Source organism: Alosa sapidissima, chromosome 23 (genome assembly GCF_018492685.1).
Source record: "Alosa sapidissima isolate fAloSap1 chromosome 23, fAloSap1.pri, whole genome shotgun sequence".
Classification (NCBI taxonomy): Eukaryota; Metazoa; Chordata; class Actinopteri; order Clupeiformes; family Clupeidae; genus Alosa; species Alosa sapidissima.
In genome coordinates, this window is record NC_055979.1 from 4,549,270 (window position 1) to 4,572,583 (window position 23,314).

The window sequence follows — 23,314 nt, forward strand, 5'->3', positions numbered from 1 at the left end:
CATACGTTCATTCATACATCTCATTATAGAAAACATTTTAAATCAAATTCAGTGTTAAGACCACGAGGGGCGATCCCAATCTATATATCCATTCAGCTTCTCTTTGTAGAAGGATTCTGTCCAAATTACCACCCCGACGAGGTTTCTCGACTTTTTCAATACCAATGTAGCGCAATGAGGCAACAGTACCTATGTTCCATTTCAATAAAGTGACATGCTAACGGGTATGTGTCGTTTCTACATCTAATTGTGCTCGTATGCTCCGCTATGCGTTGTTTAAGCTGGCGTGTCGTTTTCCCTATATACAGTACACTTTCCCACATGGACATGTGGTGGCATGTGACATGTGGCACATGAGTTACATGTGGCACATAAGTTACATTTATAGTTTCCAGGCCGTATGCTATTGGAGCCAGTCGGCCTGTTTGAACATTTTTTAATTGCAATTAAATCTGAATGGACCAACTGGTCCTTTAGATTTCTTCCTCTTGAATAGACTAGGCTACATGTGGGGGGTCTGTAAATACACTGCTTAGTTGTTCGTCAGTTTGGAGGATATGCCAATGTTTCCGTAGCACAGGTTTAATCTCCTCTGCGCATTTTGAGTACTGAGTAATGGCGCACGTCTTCCATTTTGTCGATTTCTGTTTTTTAGCATCTCAGTTCTATTTTTTCTTTCGAGTTTTGAGGACGCGTTTTTAATTTGTGCATCTTTGTAGCCACTCTCTTTGAATTTCTTAATCATGATTTGCATATTTCGCTCAAAATCATCAGATGTATTACATATACGTTTCAACCGGCAGAACTGACTGTATGGCAAGCTATTCTTCAAAGGGTAGGGGTGGCAACTGTTTGCATGTAGAAGGCTATTACGGTCGGTATTTTTCCTGTATAGATTAGTGTGTAGACGGCAGTTTTCCCGCACAATAAGGAGATCCAGGAAATTAATCTCTTGTTTGTCAAAGGTCATGGTAAATGGTCTGAGCTAGAATTAAGATCTTCAAAAAATGACTGTAAAGAACTCTTTGGACCACGAAATAGAACTAAAATGTCGTCAATGTATCTCTTCCATAAAATTATATTGGAAAAGAATGGGTTCACATTAGGATTTAAGATCTCATTCCTCTCCAATATTCCAAGAAATAGGTTGGCGAAATTAGGGGCCATTGGTGAGCCCATTGCCGTCCCTTTTGTTTGGAGAAAGAAGTCATTTTCAAATCGAAAGTTGTTAAGAGACAACACTTTTTCAGCCAATGTTAAAATACATGATTTTGAGGGCCGTGCATCTGACTCTCGCTGTTCAAGAAATTGCGCTACTGCGTCAAGACCCCCTTCTTGCGGGACATTAGTGTAAAGCGATTCCACATCTAAAGTGGCTAAGAGAACGTCGTTTTCAATTGGTCCTAGATGTTCAATCAGTAAAATCATGTCTGTTATATCTTTTACAAAGGAAGGTAAGTTTTCAGCATAAGGTCTAATAAAATGATCCACAAACTTGGATAAGGGAGCAGTCAGTGAGTCTATGCCCGAGACGATTGGTCGTCCGGGTGGGTTCAATGGGTCTTAATGCACCTTTGGTAAAGTATAGAAAGTCGGGAAACATACAGCAAACAGTTAGAAACAGTCACGCAATTGGCTTCTTAAGAGATCGCACGCACGATTTCGCGGTCTGCGATTGCACTAACTAAGCTACCGGACACCGGTAAAATTAACGGGAGACCGCGGTGGTCACGTCATTAAGCAGGATTAGAACCTGCGACGCTGGCACAATGCTTCAAATGCTTTGCACAGCGACGTCTAGTCCATTGTGCTACGGGAACGCTGCTTAATGTAGTGCTCGTATTCTATCCATTATGACAGTCTCGTGACGCTGGCCGTAGCGTGTGTAAGCCAAAGGCCGTCCTCGTAAAAAAATATTTTTATTTCTCTGGCTGTTGCAATTGATATCAGTGGTTAATATGAGTGCCCTCAGTAAACAGCGCAACAAACAGACAGCAAACAGTTAGAAACAGTCACGCAATTGGCTTCATAAGAGATCGCATGCACGCAAGCACGCACGATCTCGCGATCCGCGATTGCACTGACTAGGCTACCGGACACCGGTAAAATTAACGGGAGACTGCGGTGGTCACCTCATAAAGCAGGATTAGAACCTGCGACGCCGGCACAGTGCTTCAAGTGCTTTGCACAGAGACGTCTAGTCTATTGTGTTACGGGAGGGCTGTTTAATGTAGTGCTCGGTATTCTATCCATTATGACAGTCTCGTGACGCTGGCCGTAGTGTGTAGGCCAAAGGCCGTCCTCGTAAAAAATGATTTTTATTTCTCTGGCTGTTGCAATTGATATCAGTGGTTAATATGAGTGCCCTCAGTAAACAGCGCAACAAACAGACAGCAAACAGTTAGAAACAGTCACGCAATTGGCTTCTTAAGAGATCGCACGCACGCACGCACCACCGGACACCCGTAAAATTAACGGGAGACCGCGGTGGTCACGTGATGAAGCAGGATTAGAACCTGTGACGCTGGCACAATGCTTCAAGTGCTTTGCACAGCGACGTCTAGTAAACAGTTAGAGACATTCACGCAATTGGCTTCTTAAGAGATCGCGTGAGTGCCCGCCCGCCCGCACGCACTTGCAATTCGCGATTGCACTGACTACGCTACCGGACACCGCGTTAATGTCTAACATTCTGATGCTGGGAAAGTGGAGTTGACCACAGTCCCTCAGGTCTCCTCTCATCATACCGACTCTGGTCTACGTCAGGGGAAGTTGACCTGAATAGCTCCCAAGATACCACTAACGATGTGAGTAAGTCCCCTCTCCCTGTTAGTCCTGATGAGCTTTAGGCTCCTCTTATCTAAGGCAATTGGCTAGCTATTACTTATGAAAAAAGTAATTCAGACAGATTTGTCTAACATGGTATTGTTGGAAAAAAGAGACTCAAATGTGAGATTGCTGTTTATAGTCTTCAGCTCTGCATTCAACACCATAATACCACAACAACTCATCTGCAAACTTGACAAACTGGGACTCAGTACCTACCTCTGCAACTTGCTACTGGACTTCCTCTGTCAGAGACCTCAAGTAGTACGTGTTGGCAACAATATCTCAAGCAGCATCACACTCAGCACAGGGGCCCCCCGAGGCTGCGTGCTCAGTCCGCTGCTCTTCACCCTGCTGACGCATGACTGCACTGCAACCTACAGCAACAACCACATAGTGAAATTTGCTGACGACACAACTCTGGTGGGTCTCATCACCAAGGGCGACGAGACTCAATACAGGTTGGAGGTCAACCTTCTGACCACGTGGTGCAGGGACAACAACCTCCTGCTGAACGTCAGCAAGACCAATGAGATTGTTGTTGACTTCCGGAGAGGTCACACCCAACACCTGCCACTGACCATCGACGGTGCTGTGGTGGAGAGAGTGAGCAGCACCAAATTCCTGGGGGTGCACATTTGTGAAGACCTCTCCTGGACCACCAACACTGCATCACTGGCCAAGAAAGCTCAGCGCCGCGGAAACTCACGCGAGCAAGTGCTCCACCAGCCATCATGACCACATTCTACCGAGGCACCATTGAGAGCATCCTCTCCAGCTGTATCGCTGTGTGGGGCGGAAGCTGCACTGAATACAACAGGAAAGCCCTGCAGCGCATAGTGAACACAGCTGGAAGGATTATTGGTGCTTCACTCCCCTCCCTGAAGGACATTTACACCTCCCACCTCACCCGCAAGGCGACCACAATTGTGAGTGATGCAAGTCACCCCGCTCACAATTTGTTTGGTCTACTGCCCTCTGGGAAGAGGTACAGAAGCCTGCGCTCCCGCACCACCAGACTCACCAACAGCTTCATACACCAGGCCGTTAGGATGCTGAACTCTCTCCCCCCTCTCCCCCTCCACCCTCAGCTACATAACATCCTGGACTTTGGACCCACAATAGCTGCCTTGCACTACTCCACTTGCACTACTCCACTTGCACACTTGGCAACTTGTTGTTGTTGTCCTGTTGTCCTGAAAACACTTCTGAACACACTTCTGCTGCTCTTACATAACTTGCACCACTATGCCACTTGCATACTTAGGTCAAACAGAACTACCTCAGACATTTATTGGCCTGACTTTTGCACTATTATATTGACTGTCTACTGTATGCACAATTGCACAATTTCAACCCAAATTTTGCTGCTCTTATTTCTTCATTGTATGTGCCTTCTTATTTACTTTTTATATTGTTTACTTGAATGTTATGTTTGTCTGTGGACCTAATTGGTAAAATATGTCTTGTCTCCACCGTGGGATAGTGGGAAACGTAATTTCGATCTTTTTTTATGTGTTGACATGTGAAGAAATTGACAATAAAGCAGACTTTGACTTGTATTAATAGGGGCTCAGGTCTTCCTAGAGATATGCACTTATATGATTACTTTGAATTTGAGTACATTTAGTCAATCATTTATGTGTTGTATCTGCATTTTTTAAAGCATAGCCAGCCAGTAATAGTTTTCAACCAAGGCCTGGAAAATCCAGAGTGTTTCCAAATAAAAAACATTTTTTTATTAAATACTTGTTTTCCACAATGCCACAATGGAGTGACTCCATCCTGTCTCTGCCGGAAGTGTCATATGATTTTTGTACTCATCTGACTTGCAGGTCAAACATTTTTGAAAGTATGATGGTGTATTATTGGGGAATGCAAGCACAAATGATATTATAGCAAAATACTCTGTATAAAAACAATGCACAAGATGCTCTACAATAAACTGCCATAGAAGAACATAAAAAACCATGAATCAATTAATCGAGACAACATGGATCTGAACTGATCATGTATGTTGTCCATTCTTTACATATGCTGTGTGGGGTTATGGTGTTTCAGTGACAGGTTTAAAAAATTGCGTGACAAGCAAAAATTGCTGTGCATGAAACTGTAGCATAAGAGAAAAATAAAATCAGCAAAAAATGCTCAACATGTACGGAAAATCCATCAAGACTGTTGGAAAACCGGCCCAGGTGTCTACCTGAAGCTGCTGAGAGAATGCCAAAAATGTGTAAGACTTTCTTATACTGTAGTTTTTTTACAATTGCTTGAACACTAAAATCAAAAGTATCCCACAGTTGGCAAAACCTTACACTCGAGGAGCAAAACATCAACCCAGACTTGCACAACTACCCAGCGGGCACCGTGACGTCAATTTGATGTCAAGAATTAGTCAAGGTTTTGACCACCATGTTGAACATCTATAATTTCATACTATTTTAGCATTACAAGCTATGGCTTGCTTGTGGTTGTAAAGAGGTCCAACAAGGGATCAATCTAACATGTAAGCACATTATCAGCATCACACTTTTTGCAACACTACACACATTGATTTACAAAACTCTTAACACATTTCTCTAATTTAGACACAGAAAAATCAGATAATGTCTCCTCTTTGCAATTTCAAGGCACTACCTTCCAAAATACACACCCATGAACCAATTGTTTAAACACAACTATCGGGTGTGAAGACACTTAGGTGCTTACAGTATTACAGACCTTTGACAGTATGTTGCAGCACCTGCTAATTAGACAGCAATTCACAACATTTGGCATGGATCCAGAGACTGGAGAAACGGTGAAAACAAGACTTGGATTAATAATAAGCATAACAATGAACAAGTATATTTTAAATGTTAAGTGGTATTATTATGCTATCAAGTTATCATCAGATGTGCAATTCAACCCACTCACATTCTCTCCCTGTACAGTGCCTTTGTTGTCTGTAGCCTGTCACTCTATGTCTTTCCACTAGGTGTCACTGAAATCAAGTGCAATTCAGTTGACCGCTTTTTCAGAACAAGAACAAACAACAACTCTTGTGAATCACCGGTGATACCAAAAAAGGTGCTGTTTGCAGTGGCAAGCCAATCTGTGTCTGTGTGTGTGCACCTGTGTCTGTGTGTTTGTCTGAAGTCTCTGCTCCTAACACAGTCACCTTGTATGCTGCTTGTCCTTGCATTTATCAGTCCCACTTACCATTCTGATAGCCACCTGCCACAAGATGACCTGGTCCTGGAGGTTACTTTGTGCAGCAGCTCTAACCTTGGTCGCCATGTCGGCGGCATCCCCTGTGGGCGAGATCGTGGACGTGGATCCTGATGACCCTGAGGTCCAGGCTTGTGCCTCATTCGGCCTTGAATCACTCAGTTTCCGTGACCATGCCCACCACTACAGCATCCACAAGGTGGTTTCTGTCACCAAGGAGGTGAGAAGTTCTCTTGACGTCAGGTGTATTTAAGCAGTCTCAATGTCTGTGTTCATGCAGGGGTATTTAGTCTCAATGTCTGTGTTCATGGTCTATTCTGTAGTTCGCCTCTGTCAGATGTGCGTCTGTCTTTCTGCATTTCATTGGTTTAATGTGTTTGTGTTTTTACTTTATCCAGCTGATTCATAATTACGTTTCATGTGGTTGTTCATCTCAGCTGTTTCTGTCATGATATTCATGTTCAGGAATGAGTTTTATATGTTAATGTGATAATGTTATGTTTTCACATTCCTAAGTGTACTAGATGTAAATGGCTGTCATGTCTGTGCTAAAAGTCCCCAGATCCCTTGCTGCCAGTGGTCAATGCAAGGGCTTTATTTGTTTATCTTGGATTTATTTCACAATGTATTTGCTTAATAGTGAGCCAAGAGTGAACCAGCCCAAGTTCATACACAAACAGTTCTGTTTTGCTTGTGGGTGTAACACAGATTAATCATTATAGTGTTGCTGTCTGATAAAAAAATCTCTGCAGTCTTGCTACAAATGTATTTAGAGCTAATTTCATTCAGTGAGAAACCCATTTATGATTTTGATAGGGTTTGCTTAAGGGTGTTTCCCCCAAAAAGGCAGCTAAGATGTAATGTAATGTGCCTGTAATGTAAGTTATATAAGAACATACAAACATATAAGATCTCTACCCTCCAGGCACACACACACACACATATATTTACACAAAAACCTTAATCGCCACACTGTATGCATGTGAAATTTGCAAGGGTAGAAACAGCTTCAGTGCTAGCTTTTTAAAAAATAGAGAAACATCACATAAGTCTAGAAAATAAAAAAAGACTTATTTAAAATGCTTTATTCTCTCTCTCTCACACACACCCCACACCCACATACACGTTGAATCTGACAGAGTAATAATGTTTCACACAGAACATTGGTGCTGGTCAGTATGACATCGATGTGGAGGTGAAGAAGACCCCATGTGGCTCTGAGGGAGTGGACTCCTGCGCCCCTGGCTCAGCAGATGGACAGGTAACCAGTTATACATCTGGCACTGGGGCCTTCACGGCCACCGGTCTGCTGTTGACTTGCCAAAGCACCAGAATATCAATTCCTTACACATTGATCAAAACCAAGGCATTTTTGTTCTTCAAATAATTTTTTTTTATCAAACAATGTCAGTCATTCATCCTTGAACAATAGACATACATAGTGAACATTAAACTGTTATCGTTGTTTCTCTCACTCTCTTTCTCTCATATATTCTCTCTGTCATTTTTGTAGATTCTATACTGTAAGTTTGTGGTTATAACTGCTCCATGGAAGAGGCAACGTATTCTAATCAGGAGCTCATGCAGCGAGTCTCAGTTTTAAACTGCAGAGCTTCTCCAGAGACACCATGACTACGTCCCTTTACATGACATGTGTTAATGGGTTATAAATGACAATAAAGAATAAAAAAGCAGTATTCCTTGTGATTAATGATTTAGCATGGGGAGAACATAATGAGAATCAAATACATTTTGTTGTCAGTGAAGTATCTCCTCAGTTCTCAAAGAAAGACCTTACACAAATAGTCCAATGATATTATATCATTTGGAATGAGTTTTTTGTCATTCAGAATATGCAGCTCACTTTCACTCCTATCCACCCTCCCTGTTGGCCATACCAATATACAGTACACATATCAGATATCACTCATTACCGTGACAGAACTTCACCATACCACAGATCATTGAAACATACATCCTGTATGCAGTCACAAAGAAAGAACACTAGATGGCAGTACGGTGTTACAGAAATGTTTGGCTTGACGTCAGCCTGCTTACTTAGGCTATCCACGGCCAAGTAAGACAAAATTTAGAGATGAATTTAACATTAGCACACCCCATGTTTGCTTGCTGTTGTGAGACCTTTCTGTTTGGGGATCCCATAAGCAAATCGGGTATCAACCTTTTGTTTGCGAGGAGAGAGGCTTCCCTCATCTCCGCTGGGGAACGACTGTGAGTGGACACTGAACAGTTGTGCACACCTCTCCTGGTCAGTTCCAATGTTAGTCAGCCCGGTGCTTACTCTCACGCAACGCAACTCTTCTCCAGACGCCTGGTTGGGCAAAGAGCCAGAGCAGGTGAAGCCAGGACCTGTCCCAGTCAGGCAGGAGCACACATGCGTAGAAGTACTGGGCTCAAGGTTCAACTCCCACTGACTGAGGGCCCATTGTTCAACACTCTGCTGAGGACGAGATAATGTATTGCTCTTCCTGTAAACCCATAAAGGTGCCATATGAGCCACCGCGGAGCCTTATCCTATATCGTCGCCCCTGCTTCCCCTCAGCACCCTCTCCCACCCCTATATCTTACACACATATGCTCATTTATTACGTCAGATAAAATGTTATCATATAATAGTAAAAGGACACTGAGACATCACACTCTGCTGCTGTTTATTGGTGTGAAAATGAGCCCATTTTACAGCTTCAGTGTTAAGGGAGGAGGTGGTGGTGGTGGTGGGTGTGGGTGGGGGGGTGAGAGGAGAGGGGAGGGGGTTGTGTAGCTGAAGACCAGTCTCCCTCAAACTCCCCTCTGTTCTTCAGCCGGATAGTTCAGCTCAGTCTCAGCCATCAAGTGCTCCACCAATCCCCAGTGGAGTTCCGCAGATCCCGCCCACACCCCCTCACTCCTTACCCCTCCAGTCCTGTCTGCTGGCCCGTCCCAACCCCCACCTCCAACACACACACACACACACACACACACATCCCAGCCCCACTCTCCAGTGCAGTGGTTGAATATTAACCCTTTGTGTGGATCGATTACATTGTGTGTGTGTGTGTGTGTGTGTGTGTGTGTGTGTGTGTGAGTGTGTGTGTGTGTGTGTGTGACAGAGTGAGAGAGAGAGATAGCTTGTATGTGGGTAGTTTTCTCTCTGTCAGTCAGTCACTCATTCACACCCTCATGCTATTTTTCTTCCTTGTTCATAAACACATTCACCCTGCTGCACTGACACTCGTTTGCTCCTCAAACAGTCCTCATGGTATAATGTGTGTGTGTGTGTGTGTGTGTGTGTGTGTGTGTGTGTGTGTGTGTGAGAAAGAGACTAATGGACTAATGGTTAATTGTGAATGCATCTTTTTAAATGGTGTAAAAATGCATGTTATTGAGTATTTGTATGTTACTTGTATGTTTGTTTCCATGGCTTTAATTGTGTGTGTGTGTGTGTGTGTGTGTGTGTGTATGTGTGTGTCCGTGTGTGTGAGTGTGGAGAGAGAGTGGATCACACACTCAAACGGAACTTTTATCTCTTCAGTTTTGAGGCTTATTGACTAACACCTCCCCCTTTCCCTACTCCCCCACCTAAACCCATGCCCCCACCCATTGCCTTCATGTTTTGTGTGTGTGCGTGTTGTGTATATGTATGTGTGTATGTGTGTGTGTGTGTGTGTGTGTGTGTGACATGAGAGCGGATGCCCCAACCTCCATCACACTCTGTCCTTCACTCTCTGCTTTTCAATGAGACCTCTAAGCTGCCTGCACAGTGTGAGAGCCACCGTGACCCCCAAGCATCCCCACTGTGTGTGTGTGTGTGTGTGTGTCTGTGCATGTGTGCATAATATGTGTTTTTATGATAATGAGTGTCTATAATGTTCTTGACAATGTGTGTTTGAGTCTGTATGTGTATGCATCTGTGTGTGTATGCGTGTGTGTGTGCATGTGTGTGCATCTGTTTATGTGTGTGTGTTTATGTGTGTGTGTGTGTGTGTGTGTGTGTGTGCCAGCACATCAGCCTTTGGGAGGCTGATACTCAGTGAAAGTGAGAGAGAGGAGGGGAAAGGCAGTAAGGGAGGGAGGAAGAGAGGGAGGGGGAAGGAGAGAGAGAGAGAGAGAGAGGGAGAGAGAGGGAGGAAAGAAGACATGGGAGGAGCTGGATGGTGGTGGAGGGTCTCAGGGCGGGTGGCATAGTGTGGGTGTGTGTATGTGTGTGTGTGTGTGTGTGTGTGTGTGTGTGTGTGTGTGTGTGTGTGTGTGTGTGCGCGCGCGTGTGAGTGTACGAAAGAGAGGGGAGGGGGTGGCTGCCTTGTTTGTGGCTTGTCAGCAATTGCTTGAGACAAGCCACCCCTGCATGTGTGAAAGCTGCTTGGCGTGAATGCCTGGACCGTACCATTGCAGGCGAGCGGCGGGGGTGAGCCCGTAAGAAAAAAAACGGAGGCGAGCCGAGACAATGGGCCCCTCAAGTGTTCCCCCCGAGCCGCTTTGATGTTGTCCTGCTGTCTGGATGCTACGGGGAGCAGCAGCGCAGCGAAAGAACAGCTCTTTGTGTGTGGATGTGTGCTCTTCTCTCTCTTTCTCTCTCTCTCTCTCTCTTTTAACTCTTTCCCCCTCTCTCGCTCACTCACTCGCACTCTCAGCCACAGGAGGAGGACAAAGCGAAAGGGAGTGGAAACCCCAAAAGAGAGAAAAGGGGGGGAGAGAACAAAACGATGAAAAGCAAAGCCGTCCAGTAGTGGTGTTGTGTCTGTGTGTGTGGAGGGAGGAAGACGAGAGGAGAGGAGAGGAGAGGAGAGCAGAGGAGCAGGCTGCGGCTACGTAGCCTGAGAGAGAGAGAGGGTGAGTGTGGACGCTATTCTTTGCTTGTCTTCTGCTATGCACTGCCGGACGTGGATGGAGTCTCAGACAGAATGTGTGTCTGTGTGCGCGTGTGTGTGTGTGTGTGTGTGTGTATGTGTGTTTATTTGAAAAATGTAAAGCTGCTGCTGGTGTGTTTGTGTGTGTTTAATCTGTATTTGGAGAAGGGGGAAATGTAGTTGGCCATCTGTTAATAGGTGAAATCATGATGCTTTGCATGAATGTTATTCCTGGTTACTTGGTATTCAAACAGTAGCACCATGCTCAAACACACACACACACACACACACATATGCAGGCACAGAAACACACATAATCCATAATCATATTCACACACAAACACACTTACGGTTTTACTCTGAGGAGTGTGGATGGTTTATTAGATGCACGCCAGTCCGTGTGTGTGTGTGGGTGTGTGTGTATGTGTGTGTGTGTGTGTGTGTGTAATGTTGTGAGCATCAGTGAAGAACACGCTGGAGGAAAGGTGTTTAAATGTCCAGGCTTTTGGGGTCTTTTGCCTCTCAAAGTCAAATGCAGTCACTCATGGACTCTGCTCAGTGTGTGTGTTCAGCTCTCAGCTGGGCTCCTGTCCTTTCCTCTGTGTGTATGTGTGTTTGTCTGTGTGTGTGTGTGTGTGTGTGTGTGTGTGCATTGAGTCTTTATATCAGCTCTGCAACTATGTATGTGTGGCAATAGGATGGCAATGATTTGGAGGTTGGAATGTTACCTTGCAGAGGGGCTGTCCGTTCAGCTACTCTCACACACACACACACACACACACACACACACACACACACACACACACACACACACACACACACACTACCTCCAGTTTCACCAGTGACTTGACTGTAATTACTCTGGCATCTCATTTCTCCCCTTGTCCCCCTGGCTTGGCTGCTGGTGTGTATGTGTTGTGTATGATGTGGTGTGTATCTCTCAGTGTGTGTGTGTGTGTGTGTGTCTGCGTGTGAGATTGATTATTCACTCTGTCCCCCTCTCTCTGTCCTAAACCTCAGATCATCCCTCTCTGCCCTCCACAATACAGATGATCCCCTTTTCACCATCTATTCCATTCAGCCCTCTCCTCCTCCTCCTCCTCCTCCTCTTCTCTCTCTCTCTCTCTCTCTCTCTCTTCCTCCATAAGCTGGATTTGTCCCTCCCCTCATTTGCAACTGATCTTGGTTCTGACAGATATTGAGATGTGGGATGTGTTTGGGTCTGGCCTGTGCAGTATGTGATATTGAGGAGTGGGATGTGTTTGGCCTGTGCAGTATGTGATATTGAGGCGTGGGATGTGTTTGGTCTGTGCAGTATGTGATATTGAGGAGTGGGATGTGTTTGGATCTGGCCTGTGCAGTATGTGATATTGAGGCGTGGGATGTGTCTGGTCTGTGCAGTATGTGATATTGTGATGTGGGATGTGTTTGGCCTGTGCAGTATGTGATATTGAGGCGTGGGATGTGTTTGGCCTGTGCAGTATGTGATATTGAGGCGTGGGATGTGTTTGGGTCTGGCCTGTGCAGTAAGTGATATTGAGGTGTGGGATGTGTTTGGTCTGTGCAGTATGTGATATTGAGGCGTGGGATGTGTTTGGCCTGTGCAGTATGTGATATTGAGGTGTGGGATGTGTTTGGCCGGTTCTTCATTTTAGACAGTGGCGTTGAGTGTATTGCTGGGAATGTTATTTTGTTATTCTGTCGTTTAGCTTCATTAGGAACACACTTTCTGATATTATCAGTCATTGTGGAAAGTTACTCAACATGTAATGTTTCTCTAGGTTTGGTTTCCTAAAAGTTTCCACTTGCAACTTTGGCAACTTTTTTTTCAAACCCAAACGTCTAGTGAAAAATGTTGCAATTCTATTGTATTTGTCTAGTTAAGTGGTATGTGTATGTATGTGTGTGTGTGTGTGTGGGGGGGGGGGGTATTTTGGTGTACATGCATGTTTCTCTCTCTCTCTCTCTCTCTCTCTATATATATATATATATATATATATATATATATCTATATATATCAACATGTCAACATAACATAATATAACCTTACTCCTTTCTTCAGAAAGTGCCTTTAACACATCAGCCCTAACAGTGGTTATGAGAGTGTGTTTGTGTGTGTTTTTGATGTGATAGTATGCAGGGGCTGTTTCCCTTTGTTCTGCTAGTGACTACACCAAACCCTGTTGCCCATATTGGGTTTCTCTGTGAGGTCCAGACAGCAGTCTTGCCCATCAGAGTAGAGGCCAAGTCACTGCATAGTATTTCCTTAGATAAGTTCTAGTGGGTCATCCTTGAATGACCCCTTTGGCGTTACTGTCCGATTGAGCCAGCAGAGGTGAGGTCAGATAGCTTGAGAGATGTTTTAGGTTATGCTGTTCCTTACCGCGCACACACACTGTGCAGCCTGGACCATTTATTTTCCTCTGGAGACAAGCGCCAGGGCCACTGTCACTAAGGTCACACAAGGTGCTGATAAACTGGACTCCTTATCGGACCTCCTGGCAGGACCATTACACTTGAGATCTGTTTGAACCTTCTGTAATCATGCTTAACAGATGACTGTCATGGTTATGCACTGTAATTACTGTGATTGCACACTGTGATTATTGTGGTATTAACATAAGAATGTGATGCATGTAGAGACGTTTATATCCATGACAACAGGCAGGACTTCCTAATGATTATCTGATGATACAGTTTTTAACTGTATGAGCATGGTGCAGCATTTGTCAGTTTTCTCACGAAACTGGGACAATGATCTCTCCCTGAAACTATCAGGTTCTTTTTAAGAATTTCTCCAAACCTGTGATTCAGGAAGCTAAACCTTTTTCCCTTCACTGAGATGTGCTTTATCCAGAAGTGTATTTTTGTATGCGAACTTCAGCTAGTATGTCCCTAAAACACAACACACGAGGTTCTGCATAGATATTCACTGATGCAGTGATTGTTTGAACTGTATTCTGCAGACATTAGACAGTGTTGCCATGTTGTGTAGTGTTTAAACCAGTGTTCATGTGAATGCCATTTTGCAATATCCTGGCACCTCTGGCTCTACATAGGCTACTCTTCAGAGCTGATGGTGACACTATATTGCACAGTGTTTTGCACTCCTGTCAAGTGTGAGGAAGGTGTTCCTCCAGCTGTTTTTTTTAAAGGTAACCTACACTACTTTATAATGTTGCTGTACAAACAATGTAATAGTTTTAATGTTTATGTGGTTGATGAGGCTCTGTTCTAAGCTCAGCTGTGGAAGCAACACTGAGGGCCAGATGTACTAACGCTTTTGCGCCCACTTCAGGCGTATTTGTTTCGCAATGTGCGTGTAAAATCATTGCGAGGTATGTACAAACAGGCCGCGATGATGTAAAAGCGCAATCTGCCTGTCGCGGGAGCTGAAAGTGGCAGATTGCGTTTGTCTTGTCATGCATATGCATTCATGGGAGGATCCAGGGGAAAGTGGGAGTTTAGCGTAAAAAGATGGGAGGGGAAGAGTAAAGAGCGCCTAATTATGTATTCCGCGGTATGTACAAAGACTGCTCCTGAAAGCGCACGTCTATTCTGCGCCTAAATACTTCCGCCTTGTAAAAGCAGGTGTTAATCCAAATTGCAGTTCAATGCGTCAATAAGAGAACCTTTCAAAGACAACAGAATCGCTATTTAGAGCACCAGTATTTGTACTACCAAAAGCAACCTTAACTTTCGTTGGTATTTCGAATGTCTTACTTTCACGTCATTCACTTAAACTTTCTTGCTAGATTTGACCAATCTTCCATAGCCTACGTGCACAAGTAGTTTGAGTAGAACTACTGATCTTCATTATCTCCCTGCTTGTTTACATGTTATCATGTATGGTATTATTTCATGATTGCTAAACATTTGATTCTTTTTAATGTTGTCATCAGTTAACTTCATTCAACTCCGCTTGTATATAGGCGCTGCCATTCAGTTGTGGATGTTCGTAAATTGCGTTTATGGGCGGAGAAAGGCAGAGAAAGGCGCAGTAAGGATTGAACAATTGATAAATACGACAGAAACTTGGGTCTGACAGCGTTCGCAATCTGCGGTGTGTCCATGACGCTGATAACGCTACGTTCGCAAATGTACGTACATCTGGCCCTGAGTGTGCTATTGTAATGTTGTGAATAAAGTTGTGTAAATATTTATATCTCATTTGCTGAAGAAACTGTATAGAGAATTGAAAAGACTGTAGAATTACTGTAGGCATGATAAATGATAGAAGACTATGAAGACTCGCAGAAAAAAATATATTAAAAAGCGAAAGAAAGAAACTAACATGTTATCAAAATGATATGAATATGATATAAAACTCTTCAAAAGGACCTTTGAGAAATTCACACTTCACAGTGAGCTTTTAAATGAGAGATTGTGAGAATAGATTTACAATGTCATGCCGCCCGTTGTATAGAACCTCATCTCTGCCGGCTCTCTCCTGTCGTAAACAGAGTTGTTTAGTTTTTCAGAATGTGGTGATGAAGACCATAGACAGATGGAAGCTGAGGTACGAAAAAACAAAATGGCGGGATGGGGCCCTTAGAGACCCCCCTCCGTTAAGAACGGGAAGCATTTGATGGTGTGGGGACTAGAGACGTGCCTGGGGAGAGAAGCTCGGGGGAGGAAATGGGTTTATTCTTCACAGTTGTCAAATATCCAATGCATAACTGATGCCTGCATTAGACCGACACTTAATAACCCAGAGCAAACACAAAACACATTTACTTTCTGATGACAGTTCAGTTAATGCAAAGATGTGGTGGTGGCTCCGTGTGTGTGTGTGTGTGTGTGTGTGTGTGTGTGTGTGTTTGGGGGTGTGGGGGGGGGGGGGGGGGGGTGTGGGTGTGCTGTTTCATGACAGTTTAGTTAATGCCAGGATGTGGATATTGGACAGTTCTAATTGTTTCATTATCTCTCCTTGATCCAAGAGACAAATCTCTTTTGCGCTCTCGTTCATCCCCAACCTCTCTCTCTCTTTCTCTGTCTCTCTCTTTCTCTCCTATTCTTGTTCTCTATCTCTCTCACTCAAACACACACACACACACACACACACAGGACCCAAACCTACATTTCGGCACAGACTAGTGACTCATTTGGAATGCAGTGCCTTCCCTTAATCCGGCTCATTTTGTGCACTAATAACTTTCTGAAAGGCAGAATGGCTTTCACCCAGGCTGTGTGTGCCGCCGCTGGAAACCATTTGGTGTTCATTTGGAGGTGTCCATCATACTGTGTATCACAACCAGCAAGAGAGGAATATAGAGGGAGAGAGAGAGGAAGAGTGGTATGGAGACATAGATGTGAAGGAGAGAAAGAGAGAGAGGAGGAGTGTGGCTGAATGAAGGAGGAGAGATAAAAAACAGAGGGAATGAGTTGCAAGGCAAAACAGAGGGAGAAAAAGAGAGTGAGAAGGGCTGGTGGGTAAGGAACAGAAATAGACTATGATGAGAGAGAGAGAAAGAGAGAGAGAGAGAGAGAGAGAGAGAGAGAGAGAGGATGAGACACTGAACAAATAGCAGCATGACAGATTCACAGGTTTGGCCACCTCCAACAGATGACATCACCACACTACTGAGGCAGAGGGCAGCAGGGTGGAGCGCGGCCATCCCATAATGCACCACTCAGGATGCACGCCAGAGCAGGTAGAGATCTGATTGGCTGGCAGGAGGATCTGTGCCGGCATGCCTACTCAGATGGAGGCTAACAGGAAGTGGCTGCCAGTCTGTCTGATGAAGAGATGCTTTGAGAATGCCCATGAATGTCCATCTGCTAGCGTGACAGACAGAGAAACTAATTCTGACCGCACACTGGGCAGACTGCAAAGCACTAGCAACGGTGCTGACTGATTAACTTAGTCATCTTGTGTTGCCTTCATTCTGCCTGCTATCTCAATGTGCAGAAATACAGGTGCAGATCAACAGAATATAGACCCCGTTCACACTGGAAGTCTTAATGCTCAATTCAGATATTTTGCTCAGATCCAATTTTTTGGTTTGGCTGTTCACATTACCTTTTAAAAATGTGGCCTATATCAGATTCCAGTGTGAACTGTTTGCGGTTTCGAACTGACCCGCGTGCGCAAAAGAACAATAGCCAAACAATGACATCAGATAACTCCTGCGGCGCATAATTGTGACAAATGTCAATGTAGATCACTGATCTATAAAGAACTTTATAGATCAGTGATGTAGATTGACGTAAAAGTCACATCAAATCCGCCTTGGTTGTTCACACTGCGGCCGCAGACCTGGGTCTGATTCAGGACCACATATGGAAGTGGTCTAAATCTGTTTTGGAAAAATCAGATCTGGGCAAGATTTGAGTGTTCACACTACTTCTGAAGAAGTCTGACCTGGTCACTTGACCCCCCAAAAAAGATTTGGGTCATTTTTGCCTGCAGTCTGAACGGGGTCGTAGAGAAAGCAGTGCTAGTACTGCTAATTGCTCACCATGCTCAATCTACTTCTCATCAAAACATGTTGCTAATGCTAATGCTAATGAGTTGCGAATGGCACTGGTATTGTCAGTCCTGGGTCATTTGGTTGTGTAAGAAGGCAAGAAGCGGAGGAGACAAAAGGTGAAACAGTGTTATTAGATCCAGTCATCCAGAGGCAAAACGCCAACTACCAGGATTGTATCTCCTAGTGGGAAAATCTGGTGATAACACACCATGCTTCTTAGCAACAACAAGTAGGCAAGCTGAACAACCAATCAGAGAGAACCTTTTCCCAATGGCTCTGGTGCCAATTCAACATGTTGAATAGGCCATAAACAAGCTGATGGAGGTCCGTCAGAGCTGATGGTGCTGAGAACATACAGACACTGATATAGACACCAGCCAGACATTATCAGATGTCCGACCGTTGGCTTGGTGTGGGGTCACCTTTACAGACAGGTAGACAGACTGGCTGACAGAGGTAGACAGACCAGAGAGAGGCAGTCAAGGGGTATTATGAGGACAGACAAACAGGTAAACTGACAGACAGCCACAGACACACAACTGACAGAGAGAGACGGGTAGACACATGAGGGTCATGAAGACTGACTGGTGGGAGAGACGGACAGACAGATGGACAGACAGAGGGACAGACAGACATTTAAATTCAATTCAGTCTTTATTTCAGACTCACAAGAGGGTCCGTACTGTAGCTTAGGAAACAAAAACTGAAATCATCTTATAATAATAATAAATACAAACAGACAGGCATGCAGATTGAGATAGGAACAAACTGGAGACAGACAGACACATGACAGAGATGGCCACAGGCATACATGAAGATTGATAGACAGACAGACAGATAGACAGACAGACAGGCAAACAGATGCGTGGAGATAAAACTGAGAAACAAGAAAACCATGACAGTCTGATGACAGTCTGCCACAGGCATACAGGATTAAGAAAGACACACAGACAGATGGAGAGAAAGACTAACTGAGAATCAGACAGACAGACTGGTGATGACAAAGATTTCCAGAGGCATAAAAGAGTATCAAGAACACACAAAGGCAGAAAGACCACACAGAGACAGACAGACAGACAGACAAAGTGGAGGGCTGTTAGCGGATGTGAAATTATGGAGAATCAGACAGACAGACAGACAGACAGACAAAGTGGAGGGCTGTTAGCGGATGTGAAATTATGGAGAATCAGACAGACAGACAGACAGACAGACAAAGTGGAGGGCTGTTAGCGGATGTGAAATTATGGAGAATCAGACAGACAGACAGACAGACAGAGTGGAATAAACTGACGTGGAGACGGAGGAGCGCACAGACAGACAGACAGACAGACAGACAGCCCGGCTGGCTGTTAGCAGACATGGAGGCGTGTAGGAGCACACAGACAAACAGACAGGCGTCCAAACAGGAGTGGCCTCGCTGCCTCTGGCTCTGGAGTGTGACGGCCCACAGAAGGTGGACGTTCCCACCTCGGCGCTGTGAAAGCTCTCAGCACCTCTCGGAGCAGATGCTCGCTGACACGCCTGGCGTCTGTCCCACACAAGTGTGTGTGTGTGTGTGTGTGTGTGTGTGTGTGTGTGTGTGTGTGTGTGTATATGTGTAACAAACACGTCATGGTGGCACCAAATACACCACCACCCCCACCCCCTCACAAAACCAGCACCATCTCTCCCTATGTCTCCATCTCAGTTCACTTCTCTTTCTTCACTGATTCGTTTCTTCTGTCCATTATTGCCGTTCAGAGACCTTGTGCTATCCATGGCAGTGTGTGTGTGTGTGTGTGTGTGTGTGTGTGTGTGTGTGTGTGTGTGTGTGTGCGTGTGTGTGTGTGTGTGTGTGTGTGTGTGTGCGTTTGTGCGTATACTCTTTTATGGTCAGAGACCTCGTGCAATCCTTGGCAGTCAGGCAGGCATATGCAGGAAACAATACACAGTTTACAATCCAGTAGCTTTATTGTGCATACATTAATGTGTACTGTAATGGCAGAACGGAAACACAGCTTGTGCACTCTTGGCAGTTGTGATTGCCAGTTTTCGACCTTTAGGTCATAGGTGTGCATACCCCCAACCCCCTCTATGACTGAATCTCATATCCTCGAGAGCATCCTATAATCTTTGTGACAGTGGCAGATCATTGCATGCCACCTAAAGAAGTCTTAACTTATTTTTTCAAATTGTACATTCTGATTGGTGATTTTTTGCCTTTGGATCACAGTAGGTCTCACTATGTAATTCACCAACCTAGTATTTCAAACTGTTTCAGAAGGCAAGCACCGTAGATATGGAAATCTATGGCAATCAAGTGGATTATGGGTAGTTAAGGTAAATCCACCTCCACACTGAGCATTCCAACAGCGTGGTTTTAGGCCCACACACTGCCACATTTCTCTCACAGGGTTCAACCTCAGTCGGTGTGACAGGCACAAAGCAAACAGTCTTAACACGCCATAAGTGGCTCACCACCAGCATGGACCTGTGTGAGGAGGCCTGTTGCCATGGTGTCAGTGTGTGTGTGTGTGTGAGTGTGTGTGTGTGGCTAGTGTGCAGTCGTCGCTGATACAAAGAGTAAGAGATAAATGGAGAGTGAGATGGCTATTTGTGTGTGTGGGTGTGTGTGTGTCTCTCTCTTTCCCTTTGTATATGTCTCTTTCTTTTTCTTTCTATTTCTCTCATTGTGTGTGTGTGTGTGTATGTATGTATGTGTGTATGTATGTGCGTGTGTGTGTGTGTGTGTGTGTGTGTGTGTGTGTGTGTGTGTGTGTGTGTGTGTGTGTGTGTGTGTGTGAGGGGGAAGCGAAGGCATCTATATGTCTCCTCATCTGACACTTGATTACAATCAACACGTCCACTGCTCTCACACGCGCATGCAGAACAGCACTCTCCTCAAGAGGCACTCCACTTTCACTGTGAGTGAGAAAAGAGGAAGGCCACACAGACACAACAGACACACACACACACACACCACACACACACACACACACACGCGCGCGCACAGACACACACAGATACACACAAACAAGGGGGCACAGACAGACAGACAGACAGACAGACACACACACACACACACACACGTACTGTATGTACACTTTTTATCTCACACACACAAACAAACAAACAGAAAGTTGTTCATGCTGCAATTTCCTGTGAAAGCCCCAAAGGTCTCTGGCAGTGGTGACGGAATGTCAAGGGGTATTATGAGGACAGAATGACGCTGATGGACCTCTGAGGTACTTCTAGTCTTTGATCTAGTGACATGGATCTCATTTGGTTCTGATGCGGTTCTGACGCAGAACAGATGTGGTTCTACTGGGGATTCTCAGGCGATGATGGGTTCTGTGGTTATCTTGGGGATTTCAGTGTGGCGGTGGTGTAGGGGTGACTAATGTGAAGTCAGGAGTGTGTGATAAACATTTTCTTCACTCACTCATCTGTGTTCTTAGAGGGGAAAGGAAAGAGTGTTTCTATGTGTGTCTATGTGTGTGTATGGCTACACACAGTATGTGTGCATAACCTGTGCCTGTGTGTGTGTGTGTGTGTATCTATGAGCTCTGTGTGGATTTTCATCTCTTTCTTTCTTTCTTTCTTTCTTTCTGTGTGTGTGTGAGAGAGAGAGATAAAGAGAGGGAGAAGAGAGAGAGAGAGAGAGAGAGAGAGAGAGAGAGAGAGAGAGAGAGAGAGAGAGAGAGAGAGAGCAGCTGCAGTGGTTGGTCTGCTGATGATGACAGGAGGAGGTGAGTCATCTGGGAGCACGGGAGAGAGAGGGAGAGAGAGGGAAGGAGAAAGAGGGAGGGAGCAGGGGCAAAAGGGAAGAAAGAGAGAGGGTGATGAATTTAGAGCAGTCTTGCTTCACTGGTGGTGTTTATTGGTCCACAGAAGCCTCTGGAAGTATGCTAATGACACCTCTCCTGTGGTCGAGAGGCAGGGGGATAAGTGTGTGTGTGTGTGTGTGTGTGTGTGTGAATGTCTTTTGAGTGAGTGGATGATTATGTGTGTGTGTATGTGTGTGTGTGCGTGTCATTTGTGATCCCTCCCTCAGCGGCACGATCCCAGCATCCTCTGCTGGAATTAAATATGCCACAGATGAACAAAGAACATTCCAGAAGCTTGCAGTCTCCACATATCTACTCGCACACAAACACCCAATCACCCACACACACCCACACCCACACACACACACACACACACACACACACAGCACGCACAGCAGACCCAAACACACACCACAGCAGACCCAAACCAATTACAGACCAAATGCCACACGCACCGCAGTGCCTGGGCATGCCAACTGGGATGCTTTTGGCAATTTCAGCCTCTCACACACCATCATTCCGCACTATTATCCGTCCACAGTGGAGCGTCTCACACTATGATTTTGGGCCAGACACCTCACTGCTCTCTATGATGGCTCGGCTGGTTGGCAGCCCTGAGGACTCACATCAAACTCATCCCATACCCAGAGCAAAAGACCAAGAGAGCAACACACGAAATGTCCAGTTTACATGTCATACCTAGACAAAAGGATTGGTTCAAAATGATCTGAAAATAATGGTCCTGTCTGTCAGGGGGCAGGAAGGTAGCCAAAAGAGAGAAAGAAGGGATTGTAAGGACCGGGGGTAACGAAAGACTGGAGGAGCTAATGGGAAGAGGAGTGCAAGAGGAAGGTGATCACATTAGACTATATGTCTTTAGAATGAAGATGGAATGGGATTAGGGACATTAGTGAAATGATTAGATTAGGATAAGATATCAGGATCCAGGGTGAAATTAGCAGAGGTTGGTAGAAATGACCTCTAATATCTCCAAGAGCAACAGTAGTATTATTTTTCTAGTTGTGAGATGTTTTGAAACCAACCACAAAACAATATTCTTTGTGGTGGCGTCTTATGTGTGTGTTTGTGTGTGTGTGTGTGTGTGGCTGTGTGTGTGTGTGTTCAACTTAAACTGAGGCAAAACCGAGAGAGCTAGAGAAAGAGCAGGAGCGTGGGTGAGTTATCTTTTGTCCAGTGCCTAACTGAAGGTTAGTGGCCTTCATCGTGTGCCAGTGATCTCCAGTGTGGGTGGTGCATGCGTCATCCCCACTATCGCTATCATCACCACCACCAGCACTGATAACAGGCAGTCAGCAGGGGAGGTTTGGAGCATTCAGCAGGTCTATGTACTGTAGGCGCTCAGAGTTGCTGGTTCCTATTGGGCTGCATGTGCCTGTTTGCAGATGTGTCCTTGAGCACGACACTGAAGCGCCAGTGTTAGCGTATCTGTGTGCTGTGGCGTATGACAGTGATGTTCAGACCAGAAGATTACACCAGTATCTGTGGCTGCTCTGTTGAGACTGCAGAACATTGACTCACAGACACACACACACACACACACACACACACACACACACACACACACACACACACAAATACACACACACACACACACACACACACACACACACACAAATGCACACATATACATATCACTTACATCCTATAAATTAGATCTGCATCTCACTCATATCCCACTCTGGTGGTTTTGGGCAGAGACAGAGAGAGAGAGAGAGAGAGAGAGAGAGCGAGAGAGAGAAGGAGATATTTCCCTTCTGTCTGTCCACCTTGAAGTTGTGAAAAGGTCACTGTGCCATTTTACCCAGAATGCCACAGCCCTTCAGCTCAAGGCCTTTCTGATCACTAATCTAAAATGTTTGTCCTCTTGTCCCCCTGGGCGTGAAGGCCGTCTGTCTCTTTCTGTGTATGTGTGTGTGTATGTGTGTGTGTGTGTGTGTGTGTGTGTGTGTGTGTGTGGATGTGTGTGTGTGTGTGTGGATGTGTGTGTGTGTGTGTGTGTGTGTGTGTGTGTGTGTGTGAGTGAGAGAGAGAGAGAGAGAGACTGAGAGAGAGACAGCTGTTTATGTGCTGGTGTCTCATCAGTAATGCTGGAGTGACAGTAAGCATATCTGGAATTCTGATAAAAAATGCT

The 23,314-nt window shown here is 45.0% G+C and overlaps 2 protein-coding genes across 2 annotated transcripts in view; both read left to right on the plus strand.

The window, feature by feature from the left end:
- The first annotated feature begins 5,924 nt into the window (after window positions 1-5,924).
- LOC121698377 (cystatin-SN-like) lies at window positions 5,925-7,730 on the plus strand. Its single transcript, XM_042080430.1, has 3 exons — window positions 5,925-6,256; window positions 7,196-7,297; window positions 7,550-7,730. The coding sequence occupies exons 1-3, from the start codon at window positions 6,053-6,055 to the stop codon at window positions 7,637-7,639; spliced, it is 396 nt and encodes a 131-aa protein (XP_041936364.1). The 5' UTR covers window positions 5,925-6,052; the 3' UTR covers window positions 7,640-7,730.
- A 2,723-nt stretch (window positions 7,731-10,453) lies between these two features.
- Window positions 10,454-23,314, plus strand: part of LOC121698375 (B-cell CLL/lymphoma 9 protein-like) — a 55,725-nt gene continuing 42,864 nt past the window's right edge. Inside the window, exon 1 of the mRNA XM_042080426.1 lies at window positions 10,454-10,866. The gene's annotated coding sequence lies outside the window, so the exon portion shown is untranslated. The remainder of the gene's footprint in view (window positions 10,867-23,314) is intronic.